The 24,542-nt window shown below is 54.1% G+C and overlaps 9 protein-coding genes across 9 annotated transcripts; 6 read left to right on the top strand and 3 right to left on the bottom strand.

The window, feature by feature from the left end:
* Positions 1–207: 207 nt before the first annotated feature.
* On the top strand, positions 208–1,399 carry NEUTE1DRAFT_43122 (uncharacterized protein; the record flags this gene model as incomplete). The annotated part of the gene is made up of 2 exons (XM_009852039.1): positions 208–350; positions 433–1,399. Coding segments are annotated over 2 exons (1,110 nt in total), but the record flags the coding sequence as incomplete, so codon positions are not given.
* Positions 1,400–2,719: 1,320 nt separating this feature from the next.
* On the top strand, positions 2,720–4,349 carry NEUTE1DRAFT_41213 (uncharacterized protein; the record flags this gene model as incomplete). Its single annotated transcript, XM_009851934.1, has 3 exons — positions 2,720–3,208; positions 3,256–3,807; positions 3,861–4,349. 3 exons carry the CDS (start codon positions 2,720–2,722, stop codon positions 4,347–4,349), a joined length of 1,530 nt encoding a protein of 509 aa, XP_009850236.1.
* A 511-nt stretch (positions 4,350–4,860) lies between these two features.
* NEUTE1DRAFT_121717 (uncharacterized protein) lies at positions 4,861–6,139 on the top strand (the record flags this gene model as incomplete). Its single annotated transcript, XM_009852068.1, has 2 exons — positions 4,861–4,932; positions 5,234–6,139. The coding sequence occupies 2 exons, from the start codon at positions 4,861–4,863 to the stop codon at positions 5,984–5,986; spliced, it is 825 nt and encodes a 274-aa protein (XP_009850370.1).
* A 2,214-nt stretch (positions 6,140–8,353) lies between these two features.
* Positions 8,354–13,714, bottom strand: NEUTE1DRAFT_129246 (uncharacterized protein; the record flags this gene model as incomplete). Its single annotated transcript, XM_009852067.1, has 4 exons — positions 8,354–10,205; positions 10,264–12,734; positions 12,873–13,482; positions 13,671–13,714. The coding sequence occupies 4 exons, from the start codon at positions 13,712–13,714 to the stop codon at positions 8,354–8,356; spliced, it is 4,977 nt and encodes a 1,658-aa protein (XP_009850369.1).
* A 1,631-nt stretch (positions 13,715–15,345) lies between these two features.
* Positions 15,346–17,158, bottom strand: NEUTE1DRAFT_121715 (uncharacterized protein; the record flags this gene model as incomplete). The annotated part of the gene is made up of 2 exons (XM_009852066.1): positions 15,346–16,761; positions 16,825–17,158. The coding sequence occupies 2 exons, from the start codon at positions 17,021–17,023 to the stop codon at positions 15,488–15,490; spliced, it is 1,473 nt and encodes a 490-aa protein (XP_009850368.1).
* A 735-nt stretch (positions 17,159–17,893) lies between these two features.
* On the top strand, positions 17,894–19,231 carry NEUTE1DRAFT_129244 (uncharacterized protein; the record flags this gene model as incomplete). Its single annotated transcript, XM_009852065.1, has 1 exon — positions 17,894–19,231. The coding sequence occupies one exon, from the start codon at positions 17,894–17,896 to the stop codon at positions 19,229–19,231; it is 1,338 nt and encodes a 445-aa protein (XP_009850367.1).
* A 1,625-nt stretch (positions 19,232–20,856) lies between these two features.
* On the top strand, positions 20,857–21,145 carry NEUTE1DRAFT_116739 (uncharacterized protein; the record flags this gene model as incomplete). The annotated part of the gene is made up of 1 exon (XM_009852064.1): positions 20,857–21,145. One exon carries the CDS (start codon positions 20,863–20,865, stop codon positions 21,112–21,114), a length of 252 nt encoding a protein of 83 aa, XP_009850366.1.
* A 228-nt stretch (positions 21,146–21,373) lies between these two features.
* On the top strand, positions 21,374–22,581 carry NEUTE1DRAFT_80666 (uncharacterized protein; the record flags this gene model as incomplete). The annotated part of the gene is made up of 3 exons (XM_009852063.1): positions 21,374–21,505; positions 21,609–22,397; positions 22,484–22,581. 3 exons carry the CDS (start codon positions 21,374–21,376, stop codon positions 22,517–22,519), a joined length of 957 nt encoding a protein of 318 aa, XP_009850365.1.
* On the bottom strand, positions 22,582–23,633 carry NEUTE1DRAFT_61981 (uncharacterized protein; the record flags this gene model as incomplete). The annotated part of the gene is made up of 3 exons (XM_009852062.1): positions 22,582–23,255; positions 23,326–23,459; positions 23,523–23,633. The coding sequence occupies 3 exons, from the start codon at positions 23,598–23,600 to the stop codon at positions 22,847–22,849; spliced, it is 621 nt and encodes a 206-aa protein (XP_009850364.1).
* Between the last annotated feature and the right edge of the window lie 909 nt (positions 23,634–24,542).

Raw genomic sequence — 24,542 nt, 5'->3', positions numbered from 1 at the left:
TGAGGGGCGCAGCGTAACATGGTCCCAACGAATTGTCAAATCAACATGTCCTGTCGTCGTCGGCTTGTCTTTCCCCCCGCTGCTGCCGAGGTTGTCTTGTCTCTTGTTACAGTGAGAGATGTGAACCAATTTGTGACAGCGGGGAAAACAGTACCGCTTCTTTGATCATGATATCCCCTCGAGCGGCAGGCTGTTGTCATGGCCTGAGGCGGGCACCTCTACGGCCCCGTCTACGTCTCCAGCCTCAGAGGCCTTCGTGGCAGCCTTCCCTCTCCGGACGAGGCCTCGCGACAGTCACAGACGGCGACGTCGAAAAGGCCCGTCAGTACTGTGAGAACCAGCTCAAGTCTGTCTCTGCTTTCCCTCCCCATACCTAGCCATTCTTCCCACTTGCCCTTCTTTCTCTGCTAACTCTTTCTCCCCCCACCCCAGACAAGGTGACTACGAAGCTTTTCTCCTCCGACAATTTGTCCCTCCTTCCTCTCGGGACGCCTACAACGCTCTCCGTACCCTGAACCTCGAACTTGCCCGTCTCCCCGAGACAGTTTCCAACCCGACCATCGCACGCATGCGCGTGTCCTTTTGGCGTGAAACCGTGAATAGCGTCTTCGCCGGCAACCCTCCACGCGAGCCCATTTCCATCCTCCTCCACCAAGCCATCCAAGACCTTCAAGACCGCGCCGGCCCCAGCAGCGCCAGCTCTCTCAAGTTCTGGCTCCTACGCTTGATCAACACGCGCGAGCAACACATGGAAAACAGGCCCTTTGTCAGCTTGAACTCGCTGGAAGACTACGCCGAGAATACGTACGCGACGCTGATGTATATGACCTTGGCTTCCATGCCTTTGCGATCAGTACATATGGACCACCTGGCTAGTCACATCGGCAAGGCGTGCGGCATCGTAGCCACACTACGTGGCATTCCCGTTCTCGCCGCTCCATCGCAGCCCATCCAGGGCCCGGCTGGGAGCGTGGGCAACACCCGGCATCCCGCCCTGCTACTACCCCTCGATGTGATGGCTGAGGTGGGGGTCAGAGAAGAAGATGTCTTTCGCCACGGACCCAACGCTGAGGGACTGCAGGATTCCGTGTTCAAGGTGGCTACAAGGGCCAATGACCATTTGATTACGGCGAGGGAGATGTTGAAGAACTTGAAGGCCGGGGAAGAGGCGGGCCATGATTATGAGCATGAGGGAGAACAAGAGCATGTCTACTCCAGCGGTGGGGTCGACGCAACGCAAGCTGATATCAAGAGGGGGTTTGGGGTGCTGTTGGAAGCAGTCCCGGCTGCCGATTACTTGGAAAGGTTGGAGAAGGCTGATTTCGACCCGTTCAAAGTCAAGGCGAGCTGGAAGCTTCCCTGGAGGTTGTGGCGTGCTCTGAAGACACAGCACATTTGAGTCCTCTGTTTGTGCCGTATCCCAGGCCAACGAGCCACAATCGAGATTCTTCTTTCCATCACGTCTCGTACTCTTGGTGCTGACCGTCTGTGACGACACAGGATCGATCTCGATCAAGACCGCGAGCGTACACTCCGTGACTATCGCTTGGCCCGATTATCATGAATAGGCAAAAGTCTGCAATCGTCGACAGCATCGGCCCAGGTCTTCTTGTCCCTTTGAAACGGCACGAAGCGTCCTCGAGGCAAAGTGTTGACATGGTCTCGGTAGGACCATCGTACGACAGAGAGGCACATGACCCCTTTGCAGAGGGTGGTAGTTGAAAGCACAACATCCAACACCAAGACCGATATTGCTTGCAATCTGGGGCAGAACAACCACTTTTTAAGAGCGTTCCGTGTGGCGTGTTCTCGCCGGGCCTGAGTAGTGGGAACATGGGTAGCGGCTACATTTTAGCCTATAACTAGGTACCTACCTACCTCTACGAACACCCAAGCCATCTTCGTTCAGGCCCAATTACCTCCAAGCTCACCCACCAACTTCTAGCCTATCATCGAGAATCAAGACCGTCGTTCGCGATCGGCTTTCAAAACAGCGAGTGACTCTGCGGCTTGTTCTTCCGTCGAAGGATTTCCAGTGCAGGGCTGGCATCTCGCTAGTAGTTCTAGTCGTCCTCGCCTCGGTCTCATCAAGAATCCTCGACAAGGTAGCAGGGTCGCATTGACAGGTGCCGACGCGTGTCCTCTGTCCATATTCCGTACAAACTTTTGTTTCAACATCATCAGCCCAAGATGCCAAGAGCTTGGAATGACTACTGAACATGTTCATCAATCTTGGCATATGTGAAGGAAGCAATCTGTAGGCTGATATGTTAGCCGGACCAATCACTGGCGAACTTGCACACACTGCCTCCGTCCGAATCTCTAATCCGCAACGGCTCGACGGGATCCCTACAGTCACATAATCCTCCGCATCAAATACTCCACGGTCAAAGACCGCCGAGACGGCTCAGTGACCAACCTTCGGGGAGCTTGATGCCGTGGTTCTTGCGTTATAACCCCCGCACTTCATTATGTCCAGCCGTGGAAGCTGGAAGGGCCTGATGTTCATCCCATTCCTTAACGTCTCTTGTGTGCCAAAACGGGAAAGAACAGAAACAGCTCCGATAGGCCAATATCTTTGTGACCGGCTCGACAAGATGAAGCACTCACCAAGCTATATCATCCCTACTGAGCTGCCTTCCGTACATCGCCAGGCTTCAGACTTGGTCGTCCCATCCCACTAAATAGGTTTTTACTCTGATTCAGTACCTCGTCCATCATGTGGCTTCCACTCACCCTGCTCACTGCCACGGCGGCCCCCATCCTCGCCAACCCCCTAACCTCTCCACTCAACAAGCGTGCCGCCATCGACGACTGCCTCAAATCTGCCGGCGTCCCAGCCGATGCTCAAGGCTCCTCCGACTGGCGTGCCGACGTCAACCCTTTCAACCAGCGCCTGCCCTACACGCCAGTAGCCATCGCGGTCCCTACCACCATTGAACACATCCAAGGTGCCGTCTCCTGTGCCGCCAAGCTGGGGGTCAAAGTTACCCCCAAGTCAGGAGGGCACAGTTATGCTTCGTTTGGTCTGGGCGGAGAGAACGGGCATCTGGTCGTGGAGTTGGATCGCATGTCGAAGGTGACGCTGGATAAGACGACGAATATCGCAGATGTTCAAGCGGGAGCGAGACTGGGGCATGTGGCGACGGAGCTGTATAAACAGGGCCAAAGAGCTTTCTCGCATGGGACTTGTCCTGGGTACGTTTTCGTCTCGTGTACCCCTGCTTCTCGGCCCGGCCGTTGCTAACTACCTAGGAGGGAAACAGAGTCGGGGTAGGAGGCCACTCCCTCCATGGCGGCTTCGGCTTTTCCTCGCACACCTACGGTCTTGCAGCAGACTGGATCGCCGCCGCCACAGTCGTCCTCGCCAACAGTACTGTAGTGACCGCATCGCCAACCGAGAACCCGGACCTCTTCTGGGCTTTGCGTGGCGCTGGGTCCAACTTTGGCATCGTGGCTTCCTTCAAGTTCAACACCTTCGCTGCGCCCTCGCAAGTAACGGCTTTCCAGATTAACTTACCCTGGAACTCAGCGTCGTCGATTGCATCCGGCTGGGGGAAGCTCCAGGACTGGTTGGCGGCTGGCAATATGCCGAAGGAGATGAACATGAGGGTCTTCGGCTCGCCGAGTCAGACGCAACTTCAGGGCTTGTACCACGGGAGTAGCTCGGCGCTGAGGACGGCTGTGCAGCCCCTGTTGAGCACTCTGGGAGCGAGCTTGAGCAATGCGCAGCAGTACGACTGGATGGGAGCGTTTACTTACTATACATATGGCGGCACGGTGGACGTTACGCATCCTTACAACACCGTAGGTTCCCTCTCCTTCCTTTCTTCCTCCTCCAGCAACTAATCTTTTGCCAGGTCGAAACCTTCTACTCCAAATCCCTCGTCACCACCGCCCTCCCCTCTGCGGCTCTGAACTCCGTCGCCAACTACTGGATCAACACCGCTAAGCGCGTCTCGCGCGACTGGTTCATCATCATTGACATGCACGGTGGTCCCAAGTCCGCCATCACCTCCTCCACCACCAATTCCGCCAATTACACGAGCTCTTACGCCTATCGCGCCCCGGAATACCTCTTCCTTTATGAGCTCTATGATCGCGTGATCTTTGGAAGCTATCCCAGCAACGGTTTCAGCTTCCTAGATGGATGGGTGAAGAGCTTCACGGATAACATGAAACAGGAGCAGTGGGGAATGTACATCAACTACGCAGATCCCACGATGAAGAGGGCCGAGGCCGTGGGGAACTATTACCGTAGTAGCCTTAGCAGGCTGCAGAAGGTGAAGGCGCAGTACGATCCGAACGAGGTTTTCTACTACCCGCAAAGTGTTGAGCCGGCCAAGTAGGCTGGGACGGGAAGATGGGAGGGGGATGCATGAGAGCAAGAGTGAATGGAGCATTGGCCCTTTGTTGAGACGTCGAGCTCGTGGGTGTGTACAAGGTAGTAGGCAAGTGCAGCGTCAAAGAATGATTATTCACAACTACCCGTCTTGCCCTTCACGGGTTGTTGCTTCGCTTGCTCATGAAAAATGTTTGTTTACATTCGTTACAACGGCCGATGGCGATAACGGTCGATAGAGGTAACAAGATGCCCGTTTTCCACTATGGAAATTCGGCTTAGAAGGACTGTAGTAGCTCGGTAATTGCCCTACTTAGGTAGGTACAGGTATGGTTGAAGTCCCAGCCTACGCTTTTAAGCACTAAAGCATATTCATTTACACATTACAGGGAAGATTTGTCATCGTCGGGTCGGCCTCATCGCACGTCATCGCTTCCCGCCTCGCGACTGCAGTTCCGCTGTTTATCACAGCGACACTCGATTTTGTCTTTGCAACAACGCCAAGGCAACCAGACAAAATGTCGAAACTCGGCATCAACGACAAGATCAAGCTAAACAGCGGATATGAAATTCCCCAACTGGGTTTCGGAGTGCGTAATACCCGAGTGAACCGCCGCTCGCGTGCATCTCACACTGAGCCCCCTTCTTATCAACGCTTCATTGCGACTAACGCCTTCCTCACTTTGCAGGTCTACCAAACGTAAGACCCTTTGGCCATTCCGCTTACAACTAGAGCTTCCTGTAATTCTAAATATCACTCCAGTCCCGCCGATCAAGTAGACAAAATCGTCCAGGAAGCCTTCAAAGTCGGCTACCGTCATGTTCGTCCCAACTCCCTTCCCTCTTCTGCCCTTTCCCCTTTTGTCTTTCTAACTTGCTTTCCCTTTGCAGGTCGACTCTGCCTCTGCCTACCGCAACGAAGCTGGTTGCGGCGCTGCCGTCCTCCGCTCCACCATCCCCCGCTCCGAAATCTTCTTCACCTCCAAAGTCGGCCCCAAACACATTTCGTACAACGCCGCGAGACGTATCATCTCCGAATCCCTTGTCAAAACGGGCCTAGAGTATATTGACCTCATGCTCCTGCATGCTCCCTACGGCGGGTCTGTCCACAGAAAGGGGGCCTGGCTAGCGCTCGTCGAAGCTGTTGAAGAAGGGAAGATCCGCTCCATTGGTGTCTCCAACTACGGTGTGCACCACCTCGACGAACTCGAGCAGCATATCAAAGAGCTGGAAAAGGAACGGGGCGGGCCTGGCAAGGGAGGAGTGTTAAGTGTAGGGCAGTGGGAGGTTCATCCATGGTGTCCTCGCAAAGATATCGTTGAGTGGTGTCGCAAACGCAACGTTGTCGTTGAAGCGTATGCGCCCATCGTAAGGGGGGAGAGGTTCGGTGAGCCCGGGTTGAAGAGCTTGGCCGAGAAGTATGGAAAGACCGAGGCGCAAGTGCTTGTGAGGTGGAGTCTCCAGAAGGGGTACGTGCCGCTGCCGAAGAGTGTGAAGGCGGAGAGGATTAAGGAGAACGCGAAGGTATATGACTTTGAGCTGAGCGAGGAGGAGGTGAAGGCGCTGGAGACGGAGGAGTACAGTCCGGTGTGTTGGGACCCGACGACGAGTGAGCTGGATAACTATAGTGGACAAGAAGTCTAAGGGGATGGAGAATGGCGTGCAGGCAGGCTGGAAATGGTGAAGGCACCTTTTTTTTGGTTTGGCTGAGCAAGTTAGTCCCTGCGCCTGCACTTTACTCCGTTCTCTTGTTTTCTAACTGCTCGCCAACCGATATTCCAGTTGTTACCTTTAGGTATATTCTCGTCTCTGTCAAAGGCATCCCACACATTGATTGGCATGGTGCAACTGATGTTTCGGCTATCGGCTTTGACCACAACAGGTAGGTACCTACCGAATATGCCCTTGCTTGTGTCTGGTAGAGGAAAACAACATGAGGAAAGAGATAACAAGAAAGGAAAGCTAAAAGCCAAATGGATCACGACAACGAACTGATCGCGAGGCCATTAAACAATCTTGGCGAACTCAGCTGCGTTCTTTGGCCGTTTATGATCAGATTCCGTTGCTATCAAGTGCGCCCGTGAAAATTGATGATGGGGATTATCAAGGGGAACTTTGAGTGCTTAATACGTTGATATTTGTTTACAGGCAATTTACTCCGAGCGAAATCTATCTTGCCTTGAGGTCTATGTTCCGTCCCATCTTGGATCCCAGACCCACATCTGGATATCAGCCTTGTCAACAACAAGGCTGTCGTTCGAAACAAGCGCCATCCACGGCGTTTCTTACACATTTTGTTAGTATCACGATACCAAGAGAGTACAGAAAGCACCCGCAACTGCTGTGGAGAGTACTACTATACAGATGACCAAGTGATTGACATAATGCAAATACGAGCGTCGCACAGTTCATAGCCAAAAGCGCATATTCGTTGCGGCGAATACATTGTCCCCTGGTATTTGTGACGGCGCTATGCTAATGCTTCCCGTGGATACCTCTAACTAGGTACCTATGTATATGAACATGCGGTCAACAAGCCCTCCGTAGGTCTAGGTCTTAGTGATTGCAGTTTCAGGTCCTTCTCAATCGGGTTTTGGTCTACCGGGCGTAATATGACGTGGATGAAGCTCCTAGGGTCCTAGACACTAAGGCGACAGGGATTCGTAAGTACATCCAAAACTGCCACCATTAGATACAGCATATATCTTAACCATGCGAATGGAAACTTAAGTGGGGACCCGGCGCCTAGGACAAGGCTTTGTTGTTAACCACGAGCACGAATGTATTGAAAGCTGGCATTCGTCCTTCTCACTCTATATGTACTCTCTCCGCCTACATCTCCAACCCAAAGTCATACGCCCGTATAGCTCAGTGGTAGAGCGCTTCACTCGTAATATCTATCTGCGTAATGAAGAGGTCCGCGGTTCAATCCCGCGTGGGGGCATACTTTTTTCCAGTCATCTTTTTTGCCTTTGCTATCAGCTTCCTCCTTCTTTTTTCATCCTTCTTTTTCTTCCAATCTTCCTACATTTCCACCTCATTTGCGTTGTGGCAGATTCCAGTACCAAATCCATATCATTTATACTCGAAGGACACGCACTTACTGAAAGACCAGCCAGCCAGCCATACAGGGTCACCTAATCAACGCTCTATTGTAGTTCCTTCCATTCGCAGTCGTGGCTGAGCGGGCAGTCAAGTCTTCAAACCAGACGTTACCCAAATAAGGGGACACCACCAGAGGTTGTGAAGGGGCTTCGACGATCCACTCAGCGTCAACCTAGCCGATGCCAGTCCAGTTAACGAGTGAAGTTTGACAGGAGGTTAGTATGACTTCAATGCTGATCTCTTTGCCAAAACTTAAAGCCGTCGATCATCCAACTTCAAGGGAGAGATGAAGGAGGGCTTGGCACAGCCAACTAAAGGTTTAGGTACTAGCTCATTACCATATCGAGGTCTTGGGAGCCATAACAAATAGGGACAAGGTTGATAGCATCTCTAGAGTAGTATTTGCGGTTGGCCTATGAAATGTGCTGCTAACGTACCTCTACTGAATATCGAGTTCGTGTGTAACATCCAATCGAGTTGCTACTGTAGATTATAGGTTGACCCTCGTGACTGTATTGGTCACGTCATTCTTTGACTTCCTATTTCAGTAGTTGACCGACTGGAATGTAGGTTAACTCGTCGTAGTTCAAGAGGAAGAAGAGATGAAGAGAATGGTGGGCTGACATGGATCAAGTAACCACGGCTCGACTCGTATTTCATACTGGACCAAACCAAGTGGCATCTCCAAGGCACCGCAAACCGGCTCTAGCCACCATCACTGTCTGCTTACATAGAAGTACATTGCAAACAAATTGTATGAAAAATGAACGCCAGACACCCTTCTTTAAGCCTCCGGGGCTTTTCCCTGTGCTAATACTACAAAACTCCGACAACGCCAGTGCATGCCACACCCTCAGCTTGAGTTAGGCCGTACATCCGTAAGAGATATCACGTCAAAAAAACTGATCAACCATCTCCCAAGATCGCCCCCAAATCCTTCATCCTAACCGGCTTCGTCAAAAACAAATCCACCCCGCTCGCCAGCGCATCCTTCTGTATCGTCCCGCTTGTGACTCCTGTGAGCGCTACGACTGTTGCGGGCTCCAGACCACTGATAAGTTCCCCTTCCGTGCTGTTCGCCTCTAGCCCTGTAACACCTTCATCACCCTTCTCTTCGCCGTTGACTTGCTGCGCATTTTCCGCTTTCAGGTCCTGTACCACTTGAGCATCCCCATCTGTAGGCGCACCCCTGTCCTGATCCATGAGCGGAGCTGACGCGAGCCCAATTCCATTAAGAGATGCCCGTCCAGCCTTCTTCTGGATAACTCGCTTCCGATTTCCAGCTCCACTCACGGCACCGGCTTCGACATCCGCCTGCACTTCAACACCACGCATATCTGCAAAATCCAAACTCCCAGCTCGAGCCCTTGCCGCATTCGTCACCTCGGTTGCTACACTCCCCCTTTTAGTGCTCAGACTCCTTCCCAAGCTCCTGCTCCTTTGCACAGGGTACTCCCTCTCAAACTCCCTGATCTTCCTCGTCGCCTCCAACCCGTCCATCACCGGCATGCTGATGTCCATCAACACCCACTTGTACCGTCCCGGGTTCTCCTTGTAGATCTCCACTGCCTCCAGTCCGTTGCGGGCAGTCGCATAGGGGCGATGCGTCTTACGCATTGCCGAGGCGAGGATGTGAAGGTTGATGGGGTTGTCGTCTACTAGGAGGCAGGCCTTTTCTTCCTGGTTTGGTGAGAAATTGGAAGAGATCTTGCGGGGTTGAGAGGGCGAGTTTGACAGGGATTGAGAGGGGGGCGAAGGTTGGAATGGGGAGGAGGTTGTGTTAATAGAGAAATTAGATGCCTTTGAGAGGCGACGTGTATCGAGATGAAGTTCAGGGGGTTGCCCTCCCGTGAGCACAGGGGAGGTCATTAGTATCGATTGCTGGCGCTGGGCTTCGTACGGTTCGAGCAGCTCGGGCGGTTTCGGCGGCAGTGACACATCCGGAACGGCCGCGGTACCTATCATTGTGTTGCTCGTGGCGGGGGCGGCAGCAGCCCCAACGATGGCCCCACCTGTAGGGCCAGCATTGCCGATGATGCTGGTGCTTGCATCAATAGTACCGGAAGGAGGAATCGTGTTGATGGCATGCGACATAGGCGACACCTGTTCATCCTCGGGGGAGGCAGGGACATTTGTCAGGATCGGTGGCGAGATAATCGAGTCGAACGGCGACGACACCTCGGAGATGGATACAGTAGTGAACCCTAAATCCATGCTGTTCGTTTTCTCTTTCCCAGTATGGTACCGTGGTGGCAGCGGGGGCCTGGTCAGCGGCATCTTGATGTTCTTTTGCTGCGATGATAGAGGTAGGGAAGTCTCTTCTTGCTTCACGTTCTGTAGTAGCGTCGGTTCGGGGATTGCCGCTTCCTCCACCTTTTCTCCTTCCTCCATGTCGGACACTGGAGCATACTCCATCTCCCCCCCTTCTCCCTTCCCATCCTTCCCCATGGACGTCCGCTGCACCAAAGGCCTTCCACCAGTGCTTTTGATTCTCTGCACCAGAGGCCTTGTGGCAGCAGCCGCCGTCCCCTGGTTCGTCGAAAACAAGTTATCCCCGAAATCATCCGCCAGATAAGGCAAGAACCGTGACTTCTTGTTGGCGATCTGAAAGACCTCCGGGTCCGACATCTTTCTCTGCAAAACATCCAAATCGATGCTAGACTCGGATGAGGTTCGTTCACCACCTCTTTCCTTCAGCGGGACTGGATGCTGCTGGAGGCACTTCCTCAGTGTCTTAGCCAGCTTCCTTGGCCCAACCCTGTTGTGACGTCTGTCAGTATCTGCTCATGGCCATAGAGGCCGGAAAGAAAACTCACGGCTGCCCGATGAACTCCATGACGCTTGCCTCCCCTTTCCCTCCGGCAGCAGATTCCCCCCTAGCCAGTGACAGATTCTGCGCAACAACTTCATTTCCACACACCACCACCAATGGGCCGGCCAACGTCTTCGATGCGAACCCCCTCCCACCAGTCTTGTCATCAGCGCCATCTCTTGTGCACATATCCAACACAAACCGATCGCTACAGATTGTCATCTGCGCCTCCGCCGGGTTCGTCACCACCTGAGATCCAAGCCAATCCCTACACATCCTCTCCATGATCCTCCCCCTCAGTACTTTTCTCTCCTTTGCACCGACCGGCTCACCCCACTGATTTCCATCGGGATCACCGTCTCCCAGCCCATCGAAACCAAGTAAGCAAATCCTTAACCCACCCAGCGCATCCCTATGCTCCACCATGTCCCTATTTTCACTCGTTGCTTCTGGGCTCGAATGCTGAAGTGGTATAATCACTCTGACTGTCGTCCCTTCGCCAGGTCGAGAGTCAATGACGACGCGCCCATTGAGGGCACAGACGACCTGTTTCACGATAGAAAGGCCAAGGCCAGGGCCAGGGGTGAGACTGTCTTCCTTTTGAAAGGGAGAAAAGGCCTTTTCACGGAGAAAGCGTTGGGTGATTCCCTTGCCTGTGTCCGAAACGGTGAGGACTACGTTTGAGCGGTTTTGGTCATTCCACCCGGTCTTGAATTTGGGGTGGGAAGAGGAGTGCTTGTTGTCCGTTTCGATGCCTGGGTCTTCTGCTTCGTCGTCAAGGTCTGTGGAGGCGAAAGAAGGGCGTGGTTCGGATGGGATAGGTTGAGAGGTCAGAGAGAGATTGATGAATCCTTTGTGAGTGAACTTTAGTGCGTTACCGAATAAGTTCATGAGGATGCGGCGCAATGCTCCGGGTTGGGCGTAGTAAGACCAATTGACGGTAGGGTCGATGTCCAGATGGATAGCGACGTGGTCATCACCTGGATCGGCGCCACGTTGGTTGCACCATCGCTGGAAGGAATAGCCCGCATAGAGGGACTCGACGACTTCTTCCAGCATGACGGCGAGGTCTACGTCGTAGAAGCGGGTCAAGGTCGGTTGCTCCCATGGCCAGGGTTTGGGTGCTAGGCTGCCAGATCGCAATCGCATCCTGGATGTTTCTGGTGGGCCACTGAGATCAGGGCCTTCACTGTGCTCTAGGTCGTCCGACTGGAAGGAACCTCGTCGGGCATTGGAGAGTTTGGTGTTCTCCACTAAACTGTTGATTTTGGAATGGTCTAGGAGATGGTCGACAGTGTCCAGCAGTGTCCTGACCGAAGCCTCTACAAGGCAGATGAGCTCCATCTGGGAAGTGCTGAGGTCGGTATCAAGCAGAAGCTCCGCAGCGCCAAGAATGCCGTGCAATGGCGACAGCATCTCGTGCGAAATGGATCCAAGCATGTCTGACTTGGCCTGGTTGGCAAGCGTCGCGTCGATACGGGCCACCTCGGCCATGACATTCTTGCCAAACGCGTTGAACAGGCCAAGTTCATCCTGCGGCGCGAGGGTGCGCAATGACTCTCTGGTCCATGACAGCCCGGCGGCGAACCAGCGCTGCATCTGGGTTCCCCACAGGGGAAAGAAGGATACTGCTCGAGCCTCGGGGAATGCCGCGTGGATGGTGTCACACTCACTCTTCCGTGGCTTTCGCATTAATGTGCCATTCTTTCTCCGTGCCCGGCCACGTCGTTGTCTTTTGGCGGCGGTGTCGATTTCCGAGTCAGAGTAGGGACATGAGGGGCTTGTCGATGAGGGCGGAGACGGCATTGGTACGGCTTCCGATGCACTGATGAAGTTGCCTGCGGCGTCAAATTCCCAGATAGTCCCACGTGGATAACGTCGCAGGAGCTTGCGAAGGAAGCTCTCTGAGAGAACCCGCCAGCTGCGGTGAGGCCCGGGGTGCCGTAAGGGACCCGTGGGATCTATCGTTATCCCGTCGGGCGTCCCCGTTGGTGTCACAGAGAAACCAAGAATGTCACAGGGCCGTTTGTGCGGTTTAACTTCCATGTCGATTTCAGAATTCGCAACGCCATTGACTTTCTTGGAGGAGATGCTTGCTGCCCCATGATGTACATCGGACGTAGTGTTTGCATCACCGTTCTGCCAGCAATGGAAAGGGCTCGTGTTGGCATCCAGAAAGATTACTCCGGCTGCATCCATAGATTGTCGGATGATGTTTGATGCCTTTGCGAAACTCTTCTGGATCTCAGACAGCCGAACGTCGGCACCTAGCGTTCCCTGGGTTGGCGTGTCTGGTGGCATTGGTTTATCACTGCTGTGAGTGTCACCCGCCTTCAACCGCGAGTCCAATGATCTGTGGTCGGGAAGGGAAAGCTTTCTGAGATGTTCAGCCTCATACTCGCTGCTGCTCAGCGTTCCATCTATGGCATCTTCAGATACTGTGATATGCGTTGGCGGATCTATTGAGGCGTTGCTCTGTGAGAAGTAAGATACGCAATGGCGATCAAATAGATATGTGTCTCGTGTATCCCGCCGGCACGGGTCAACGGTGTCTCTTTCTGCATGATACTCCGATAGGTCGGAAATGTCGTCCCTTCCCTCTGAATAGCTTACCACCCCTCTCAGGATACGCTCGGTCTGGAGTAATACCGCTTGCTTCCTGTAGGACTCCAATTGGCGTGAGATTGTCCGAGAAAGGTCCTTCATAAAGTCGATATCAAACTCGTCGAGCTTTTGCCGCGGGCTTGTGTCAAAAACCGAGAACAAGCCTATGACGACACCAGAAGGCGAGCAGATGGGGACGCCTGCGTAGAACCGAGGATAGATTTCCTGCTCAAGGAGAGATGGGATGTGATGAAACCGCGGGTCAGCCAGAAGGTCGGGTATCACGAAGACGATGAGGTCCTCGGGATGCCGTCTCTGTTCACGGACGACATTGTCACAAATAACCTCGCTTCTGGAGATGTCGCGCCCGCGTAAAAGGAGAGGGGTGATTTCATCACGGGCGTAAGGTCGAAGCGGCAGTGTTGGTGTTGCTTCAGCAGCAATGTGTTGCACATCGTGATCAAAGAGAGACAGGACCCCTCGTCGCGCCGAAAGTTGAACGACACCGAGCTGGGCAAGTGCCGTTAGAACGGTGTCGGATGATGCCCGGCGGCTCTTGTTCGGGGATGTGTGGGCCGGGTCGGGCACGGCACGGCTATCCCGAACTGTCGACAGGAATCTGTAGAGAATGTCAGCAACTGAACATCACAATATCAAGGCCGGGGAGGTTAAGGGCACGCCAGGGAGGCTGGGCAGAATGACTGGTCCGACCGCAATGATGCGTCTGATCCCCTGGGTACGGGTGGTACACAGCTTGGGGGACGCTATGGCGGAGAAAGACTGGAGAGTCTCAGAACTGGTACGTACCTGAAGGTCTGCCACTCCCGAGCTCTTTCAGATACATTCCGCATAGTCTTTGGTTTCGCCAAGTTTGGCGGATTTGCACAGATTGCGAGACTCTTCCGAGACTGTGTGATATGATGTGAGGAGGTGGATGAGGGAGACGGGTGAAAGATATGACCATAGTCTTATGAGATGGAATTGAGGAGACGCGGTACCTAGGCAAGGTAGCTGCAACAACCTGCATCCGTGAACAAGCATTGCACTCCAGTGACACCAGCTGTTTCCTGCGCCGACCTGTTTCCCAACGGCACACACTCCGGGAGGAAGCGTCCAGGTCCTTACACTGGCTACCAGACGGTTCGATAGCTTGAGGCCAAGCTCAAGAGAGGCAAGGATATATCATGTTGAAGCCTGTCTTGTATGTTTCGCCTTGGGTGATTGGATCCACGCTGTCCAGTAAACATGCCGGCGTGCTCGGGCGACTAGGCGGGAGTGCAAGCACAGACTGGTCTGGACTCGCATCTCGCATCCCGCGTTTTTGATGGCACTGGGGCCGGAGACTGCACCGTCCCCTCCGCGCTCTTCATCTGAAATCCAAAGGGACCAGACAGCCCGCTCAAAGGAGTCGATATCAGTCACTTGGACAGTCAGGCATAGCCCATCATCTCCCGTACTAGGCCACAGAACACTCCCATTTTATGTCGTGATCGATAGTGAGTCGAGACATTGAGCGACGAGACGACACTTGGGTTATATTCATTGGATCCCTGCCTCAACTTCACCCGCTTTCCGCAGTGAAACAAACCCCGGCAGTACCTGATGCAAACAGTAAAATGAAGGACCATCTTACCAAGATACCTTCCAGTAGAGATTAGTTTGAGTCATGACCATGGGAGAAAACTCTGACCTAAACATGGGGCGCGGGCATGGCGTACTTGTGAGATGGTGATATCGATTGACCTCCCAGCACACACACACACACGATCTGACCGGAGCGTTTCATCCGTTTGACGTTTTTTTTTTTTTTTTTTTTTTTTTTGTCTTGCTTTCCTCCTTCCCTTGCTGCAAGGATAGTCTTAGCTATAGACAGGACTTGAGATGGCTGTAATCCGTTGTTCCCGTCCAAAGCCCGGATAACGCCTGTAAAAGCTGCCAGGTCTGCAACATACATAACCAAGATCGGTCAGCTAACGGCAATAGCAGAAAGATTGAGAGATTACAGTAACAAGACAGGGCAGCCAAAAACGGCGTAGCGCGCCTCCACTCTCCAGGCCATATTCTTTGATGTATGCAGATGAACATTCGCGCAGAAGACGTGGAGCTGTCGGTAGACGCCCCCCCAATGACGAGTATCTGAGGCAATAGACGTGATGCCCGCGCGGTCGTCACTGTCGCAAACCTCCTCCTAAGCATTCTGTGTCGAGATGGCATGTCCGACAGTTGCTGTACCCGGTCTGTGGTAATGCGTAAGACACACGTCATAGGAGGTGGAGTCGACTGGAGGCTTGCTCATCACCGGAGATTTAGGCCGGTTCCGATATCAACCTAACTTTGGTGTTGATGGCAACCATCGGATACGACGGATAGGGGCGTCAATGGTGGTAAAACTTTGTGGTCGGCTGGTGCAACACAGTAGAGCACGGAAGATGTGTGGAATCCGCGGAGTTGTCAAGTTCCGTGGAGTTGGCAACTTGGTTGCTGGTCAATGGGTATCTCGATAAGCAGATGGACAAGTAACTTTTGATACATTGTTGGTCTAGACCTCCCGCACAAGCCAACCGATTCCGATCCTGAACACCTTTATATTGTTTCCCAAACTTGATATCCTATTCTGCTGTTGTTTATACGCTGATGGTACGGAAGACGCTGAACTGCTCGCCGGTGGCGACAAGGGCGCCGGGTATTTGAGGGTGCCAGTGGAGCTCCTTGACCATGTTCTGGTAGTGGACGAACAGGAGCTGGGGAGGGACGTCCGAGACACCGGCGGTATCTCTGCTCTCCTCATCATCCAGCTCGACAGCCAGATCCCAGAGAGTGACGGTGTTGTCACCAGCAGCAACGGCCACGATACTGTCGTCTGTAGGGTGCCACTCGATGCTGGTGATTTGCTCATGGTGGAAGTTGAAGTTTGCCAGAGGCGCGGGCTTGGCCGAAGAGTTGCTGCTCCATTGACGGAGATCCCAAACAGCCCACTCACCATCGTCGGCACCGGTAGCAAGCAGGTGGCTGGTCTGGCGGCACCATGACATGACGTTGACGTCGTAGTTGCTGATCTTCATGGTGAGAGCGGGCGAGCGGCTCTTGCTGCGGACATCCCAGACACGGACGGTACCATCGCTGGAGGCAGAGGCGAAGACGTTGGCCTCGGAAGGACTCCACTGGATCTCCTCGACACTGCCGGTGTGGCCGCGGAAGGGACGAGTGTCAGTGACGAAACCGCCGCCATCAGTGCGAGTGGTGACATAGATCAGACCGTCGTTGTCACCGGTAAGCAGCTTGCCGGCGGGGTGGAGAGGCGACCAGTCTACACCGTAACCCTCTGTCTTGTGGGCGCGGATGGTGCAGACGGGCTTGTTCTGTTGGGGAGTGACAATCATGCCGGGGGTATCGAAGGAGGCGAGATGGGGGGTGATGTCGTGGATGAGCACCTGGGAGGACTCGGTCATGGTGGCAGTTAGGGTGGTGGGGGGCCTCGAGGGGTCCTGGGCAGGAGACTGGTGGGAGCGTATCCTGTTGGTAGTGGTGTTGAGGGGGATGCTCTTGTGCTCGAGAATGGGGTCGGTGTCCTCATCATCCGAGTCCTCGTCGTCCGAGTCCTCGCCATCCTCGCCCTGCATCTTGCTGAGGCCACTGAACTTCATGACGAGAAGGGAGTTGTCGTTGGCCTGGGCGCCATCGGCCTGGGTACCGGCGACGGTGTACATGGTGGCAGGGTAGACATTGCGGTTCTCGCCGAGGCCGTCGCGGATGATGTCGAAGGAAAGGCAGGGCCAGGGAGTGCTCAAGCTGTGAAGCATCTTGTATGTCGTGGTATCGGGAGTGAGGGTCTGGCCGGCCTCGAGCTGTTGACGGCCAACCATGAAGGTCTCGGGGCCGCCATCGACGTCCATGGCGCCTGTTTGTTGCGACTAGGGTCAGTACAATGTAGTCACGAGAGGATAACCGTTGGTGGTCGTACCCTCCTCAGCCTCTCTCTCGGCATCTGGGCGGCCATCAACACCGGCCTCGATGATCTCGTCTTCACTCTCGAACTCGTCCTCAAAGTCATCCTCGAACTCGCCCATGTCGTGGTCCTTATCAACATCCATGGCCTCGGGGCGGTCGCCGCCCTTGAGGGGAGCAGCGAGGCTCTCGTCTTCGGCGGCTCTCTTGGACATTTTGTGTAGTGTGTGTGATGTCGGTTAAAATGTATGATGAAGGGTTGTTTGCAGAATTGGCTACGGCAAGAGGCAGACAGCACTGTTGCGTAAGTATTCGTTGTTGACAGATGGAACTCGGCAGCCGCTACAGTATCAGACACGACGGGAGGGGGGACTTCCCAATCCAATGTCAACTGAACTGAACCGAACTCGGTCCCTCAAATTCCGCTTCCAAATTTTTGAACTTTTTAGTGGAGCTGTGGGACAAGCCGGTTTGCCAAGCTTCCAAATCTCCACAGCTACCCCGCGTGAGTGGCTAGGTCCTGTCCACTGCTCCAGTCCAGGCCGTTTGTGGCTTACCTGCACCGGGCACGCACTCCTGGCACTGCAGGGGATGTGGCTCAGCAACCGCACTTCGCTTCAGTTGTTACCTCTACTCATTTGAACTGAACGACGGAACTGAAGTCAACTACCAGTACACGTGTGTAAACTGGAAGTCTGCCATCCCACGAAAGATGAAACTTTTTCGTCCAACAAATCGATCCCACTTGATGCCTGACGCTGAATCCTAACCGGAAAGCAAAATCCCGACTTTCTTTTTCGTTCTCAGTCAATCCGAGATGCGATACAGCTTACGAGTAAGGGCATCGCCTGATTACGAGTCCCAACATGATACACAGTACAAGCGGAGCTGCGCCTCCGTCATGTCCGAAAATGATCTTCGGCTTGCCCGAGTCCACTTGCCGGCCACCTGAGGTAGTGTACTCCGGCGTACCGACGCGCACAACGGTCCAGTCGTGATCGACCCCGTTCCAACAACAGCTCGACAGTCCCGTTTTGCCAATGTCAGTCATTCTAGGGCCAGTCGTCGAACCATAGCACCCCAACATGGTCCTCAGCATGGCACGTTCACGCGGCGTCCTCGCCCTCATGGCCATCACTAGTCTCGTCACCGTCTGGCTGTGTCGACTTCCCCAGCTAAACATCAACATAACACGGGGTCCCGTTCTCCAACGCCATCTCGATCTCTCCCTTCCCGATGCCCCCTTCGTTGACTGGCCGCTCGAGAGAGTCTGCAGCGAGACCAGCTGGACCCCCGGCCTGGTCTTCGTTTGCGACAACAACTCCGGCGGCATTGGCAATATCCGTAACTACATGCTGACTTGCCTACGCTATGCGATTGATGCCGGCGCAACCGGTCTCGTTATGCCACGAATCCGCGTCCGATCCGAAAAAGACCTATCCGACACCACAAGCGAGAACTACCAGCCCTTCACCTACTTCTTCGACGAACCGCACTTCCGCCAAAGCCTTCAGGCGTCTTGCCCGCAAATCACCATCTACGATACTGCCTCCGACGTCCCCAATGCCCCCGCCCCGTTCAAGACCGAAGAGACCACACCCAAGAATCTAGGGAGAAGAGGAGGCTGTGATAGGAGGGATCACAATAAACACACTGGCTTGTTCGCTTCCGCCTTTGCGAACCACCTGCGCTCCACTGCCGCCGAGTTCAACCTCGCACACCCTCCCAGCCCTGAACACCCGCGTATCTTCCGGTTGACCTGGGGGGTCCAGTTCGAATGGCCCGTCTTCCGTGACGGCCCCGAGTTCGCTTCCACCTTTGGCGGTCTGTTGCGGTTCCGGCCTGACATTCTTGCGCTGGGGAACAAAGTCGTAGCACACATGCGGCAGCATGCACGCCAGTTTGACGCCGACTCCCACTCGGGTCGATTCGTCGCCTATCACCTCCGCACGGAAAACGATGCGTTAGACTTTTGGCCCGACTATGCGAACCAGAGCAAGGCTTACCTCGCGAGGAGTCAGCAGATGGGATACGACATGAAAGCCGGCTACCTAGCCACAGGCAACGAAACGGAGGCGCATAAGTTCTTCAGGGACGCAACCGTGCTTCATGGGATGCGAGTTACGACCAAAGACCTGCTATTGGGGGACTACAAAGAAGACCTCGCGGCACTGGAGAAGCTGACGTGGGATCAGCAGGCAGTGGTCGACTTTATCGTCCTGTTGCGGAGTGACCTTTTCCTTGGTGTTAGTCCGAGTTCGTTTAGCATGAACGTTGCCCTCAAGAGGCATCTCCAGGCGGAGGGACTATATACAAGGCCATGGAGGATAGGAGGCGAGGGAGATGGGAGGAGTTGGTTGATGGGGAAGTACGAACAGTTCTGGGAAGACTGGATGTTTATGTACGAGGCGATGTGGCCATAGATGGAGTGGTTCTGGGCCGGTCTTTCATCAATTGACATTTCCACCATCATTGCCACAGTATACACCCTTCATATCCATCTTTCTCGCTTCTTTCAACTCCATTCACGACCCAGCGCGGCGTTGCCCACCCCCGCCCCGTCGACTTTCCGTTTAGCCAGGGGATGTCACCATTCCGATGTCAACGCCATCTCTTTTCCTCCTGTCCTAGCCCAGCCTACTTTGCTCCACTCCTTCCATTCCCTACATCACAACACAACAATAACAACAGGCCGCGCACCCCGCCAGACACCCACCAAAGCAGGCCACGCAACATTTTCCCGACCGCTGTTTCCCGTTCTCATGTTGGCATCCTCCACGCCCATGCCCTCTTCTGTCCCTCGGGTCCGTCTGTACCTGACCTGAACTGGTCGTATGGATCCCCGAGCTGCTGGCTACTGTTGGCTGTTGCGCTTCGACGTCGTAGCCGTCCTGCTGGCTGGTGTTAGGGTGCTTTGCATCTGGTTGATAATCATGGTTGGAAGAGGAATACTCTTGGATGGGATAAGGCTGTTGCTGCAGCTGTAGTTGTTGTCGTTGCAGTTCCCGCTGTTGTCGTTGTTGTTCAAGTTGTTGCTCGAGATGTTGTCGTTGCAGTTCTCGCTGTTGTCGTTGTTGCTCAAGTTGTTGCTCGAGCTGTTGTTGTTGCAGTTCCCGCTGTTGTCGCTGTTGTTCAAGTTGCTGTGCGAGCTGTTGTCGTTGCAATTCTCGCTGTTGTCGCTGTTGTTCTGGTTGCTCTCGGAGCCTTTCTTGCTGGTTCAAGAAGTGAACTTCACCCGTGGGCTCATTCACGTTGTGGTTTCTGTCGTCCGTGCCGAGGACTGCTGCCTCGTAGCTGGGCGGAGGGGATTCAAGCTCATGCACTTCCCCTTGAGTCTGAGAGGGGTCGGATTGGGAGTATGACCGAGGATTCGGGCTTTGCATCTTGTTTTGTGCCGTCATTCTGAAGGTTCGCTTCTCGTGCAAGCTTTCAGTCGGACAATCGAAGTCAATCGATGGACATGAGCGTCAATCATCAATGTTGCAAAGTTGCAAAATTGAAGCATGGCAAAAGAAGAAGATAAGCCACCAGCGAAGATCGACGGGATCCGTCAGCTTATGGGCAATTCTTTGTCCCAACCCACATCAAAGCTGACGGGACGACTTGTCTCTGCCTTGCTGTCAGCCAATCTGCCCAAGGCGGCCTCTTTCAACATCACTCTCCCATTGGTCGCTACCAATCGCAACTGTTGTTTCGCTCAGCCCCAAAACCCCAACCCTTCATGTTCACCAACCGGAGACTGGCATCCTATCACAAGCAACTATACATGTTTAGGCCCCGCTCGCGCGCTATTCCTTGATCAAGTCAGGATGCGGATTGGTTCAGCTATCAAAGTGGCTTACCAGGCTCGCCACAGGACATGATGCTCTTATATGCGAGCTCAGAGTTGTTAATACCGAGGTCTGCGCTGCTGCGGGGAGATACCAACATTGGGATACCGTGATGTGTATTGTGGTCAAGGTTTGGCCACATCTTGAATGTCGCCTTTGGGAGTTGAAGTTGGCAAAGTTTCATCGGCACCAAGGCGGCGTGGAAAGGGGAGCCCGATCTGTCAATGCAACACTACTTTATGAAGCAACGCTTCGACGATGATCGCCATCCTGCAAACCCGAACCTACAGATATATTTGTTCTTCCCATTCTACATCCCTCGATTTTCCCAGCTCCGAGTCTTCAAGACAAGCTATGTCCAGCCCGGGACGGAGTGCCGAGGTTGTGGTCCAGATGAGGCAACCCCGGAAGCCCAGTTCCGAACCAACGGTCCTTCATCGCGCGCCATTGCGACGCTACCCGGTTTCACCTTGTGATCTTATTTCGCGAACCGAGTTTCCACCTCCCGCTTGGCCCTACTTGTCTAAGACGGCGTAACATCCCGAACTCGCTACTCCTTCTAGAATGACCAGAACTAAGATGAAGTGTACGCATCGGGCCATCAACCCCCTGGCCTTGCCGTCGGGGAGTTCAAGGCAAGTAGGGTAGAGATATAAACATGCCCGAAGCACCAAGCTTTTAATCACCAGTCTTGTCCCAACGACAATCCTTCTCTCGTCAATACCTCTACCCACAATGCGCGTGCTAGCATTCATCCCCGTTCTCGCGGCTGTCGCCTCCGCTGGTTGCACCCGTCGCAGCACACAAAAGCCAGCCCCTACTGGAACCGCCCAAGGCGAAGGCGGCGCCTGGTCCCAATGCGGCGGCGTAGGCTGGGCCGGTGCGACTAGTTGCGTCTCCGGCTACACTTGCAGCAAGATCAACGATTACTACTCCCAGTGCATCCCAGGATCTACCACGTACGTACCAGCCTGCTGAGGGCTCATCCTCTGGAAGCGCGATCGTCAAGGCCGTCCCACTCACCACTTCCACTTTCTCTTCTAGTGCCGCTCCTGTGACCACTACTCTCAAATCCTCGAGCGCCCCAACCTCCATTCGCTCAACGACCACGTCCTCTTCGAGCTCCGCTCCTGTAGCCACCACTGTCAAAACCTCCGAATCGACCGTCCCGACCTCCGTCAGCTCAACGACCCTTGAATCTTCCACTGGCACCCCCTCCGCCACAACTGTTCCTTCCAATCCAAACCCGACCGTCCCGACCTCCGTCAGCTCAACGACCCTTGAATCTTCCACTGGCACCCCCTCCGCCACAACTGTTCCTTCCAATCCAAACCCGACCGTCCTGGAATCAGGCTGGTATTGGATCCGTGCCGTCGCCGCTCCCAACTTCCACAAGTACCTTCAAGGTGGCGCCTCTTCGGCTGCTTCCTCCAACCAGACCGCCCTCCTTGAAGACCACACCACCGCGGGCCAATTCAACATCATTGACGGCCAACTTGTGTTCAACACCAAGCCTGCTCAGCTTTACCTCAACGTTGAGAACCCTACCGATAAGACACAGAGGAAGCTCAAGACCTGGTTCAGCACAACGAAGAACGCCTACGGCACGTTCAAGTTCCAGGGTGATACCCTGACGTGGTCAGTGGCGGATATCAAGAGGCAGAATGAAGCCGCTTGGTTGGTGTGCACGGGGCAGGAGGTCTTCATCAACACGGGTGCGTACTTGTATCAGACGCCGGCTGGGTGCTCGGATCAGACTGTGAGTACTAGTTCTATTTCTTTGCTTGGGAAACATGGTCTATGTGTTTGGAGGAGCAGGCTTGCTAACACAATGCGTGAAAACAGATCCACTCGTATGGTGGCTCGACTGCTGATGTCTAAGAGGTTGAACATTGGACGCCAATGGTCTGCAAGTGGAATGTCAGTTGGTAGTCTACATCGGATGAGAAGACAAGGTATAGGCAGACCTAGAGGTATTGGCACATGCTGCAAGCCAATTTTCGTTGTACATATTTAGAGTTATACATGCATCAGACTGTAGTATTTTGGATCAACCGCAAGCTTTGCTTGTCCTTCCCAAGAGGCTGACCATAACCATGCCAGTGCAACCCATGTCCCCATCCACCACGGAACCGCCATCATCCCAGCACCACTCTTCTGCTTCCCTTTCCCCTGATTACTCCCGTTGCCTCCCCCGTTCCCCTTATCCTAGCATGTATTCAACATGCTAGTTAAAGCAGATTTCTCGGCGCTGGTGATGGTCAAAGCCCAGGTATACTTGACCTGCACCCAGGCCTTAGCATAAGTGCAGTAGAAGCTGGTAAGAGGGGGCTTCCAAGCGTCGGGGCTCTTGTCAGACTTGGACTGGTTGACGTTGTCGGTGACAGCCCACAGCTGGGGCGAGTTGATGTCGTTGGCAAACTGCTGGCGCTTGCTGGTGGTCCAGGCGTTGGCACCGGACACCCAGGCGTTCTTGAGAGGGACCATGTGGTCGATATCGACGTCAGAGGCGGCGGTCCAGACACTACCGTCGTAGGGAGAGGCCCAGGTACCGCTGGTAGCCGAGCAAGCGGAGTCGGTAACGACGTTGGTGCCGTCACGCTTGAGGACGTACTCGCTGGCAGGTGTGTGTTAGTGGATGTGATACGAAGGGGGTGACACAAAACGTGGAGATGCTCGGAACATACCGAGTGTTGCAAGTACCAGAGATGGTAATCCAGGTGGGGAACAGATCACGCTCGTACTTGCCGTCGTCAACGTAGGGCTTAACGGTCAAGCTGGCGAGCTGGGTCTTGGCGTTGGCGGCAGTGGGAATACCGGGCTGTGATGGTCAGTCATGTCTCAAAGCTCCTCTGGCGGGAATGAGCGGGGAGGATGAACGTACAGGGGTGGGCATAGGAGCCGGAGCCGCAAGAACCGACGAGGCAGCCGCCAACAGGGAAGCAACAATGAAGGACTTCATCTTGTCAAAGATCTCCTTGGTATTCCTGGGTGTCGGATAGAGAGGCGTGAGTAGAAGATGAAGATCACGAAGCATCGACAGCAGATCGCCGAGTCCTTATAACTCCCAGCATGGTTCCCCTGTTCATCAAAGTCAACAAGCAACGTCCTGCAACCCTCCCGGATACGTTGCACTTTGTCCACCTGCACGATATGGACATCTAGGGTAACACGAACCATCAATGCACATCTCTTTCGACCTTCATTTTCGGTATCTAGCGTGAAACGCAAATAGCGAAAACATGGGCGGGACCAAGACCCCTGATTCGCTCCTCAGATAGACTCTCGATATGCAAACCCGCTCCGACCGTCCAATGCCCAGTACGATGCCCATTAACTTGCTATAACAACTCAGCCATTGCTGATGCAGTACAACCCCGAAACATCCACAGAACCCAGCCCCAACCCCTTGCCGATCTTGGCCTTCTGTCGCATTTGGGGGTGATGTATAAGTGCCTATTCGGGATTGGCCAGCTAGTCGACCAGTAGATAACCGCGATAAGGCCACGCATCTCTCCATCTGTTCCATCACATATGCACGCGGCAATCTCGGGGGATCGTGGGATGGAAAGTGTGGAGAGAAACGAACTTCCTTTTTCTGTTTCCCAATGATCTGCATCACTTTATCGGTGTCAAGTATCATCGTGGCATGCGCCCTCGCGGGTTAGATCGTTGACAATCAGTTGCACCCCGCAGCCAGTTTCCCCTTGAGGTCTTCCCCGCCATGAAAGCATCGCCAACTTCCTATTTCGGAATAAGACGCCGAGCGCGAAGGTACACTAAGCAAAATCAACACCAATCACTGCGACACCAATAGGTATGAAGCGTATCTGTGCGACAAAGAAATACCGCAAGTGAGACCCGGAACATCGGGCTTAGTCGAGGACGCCGAGAGGTGAGTCGG

Source organism: Neurospora tetrasperma, assembly GCF_000213175.1.
Source record: "Neurospora tetrasperma FGSC 2508 unplaced genomic scaffold NEUTE1scaffold_3, whole genome shotgun sequence".
In the NCBI taxonomy this organism is placed as follows: Eukaryota; Fungi; Ascomycota; class Sordariomycetes; order Sordariales; family Sordariaceae; genus Neurospora; species Neurospora tetrasperma.
This window is presented reverse-complemented; position numbering and strand designations above follow the sequence as displayed.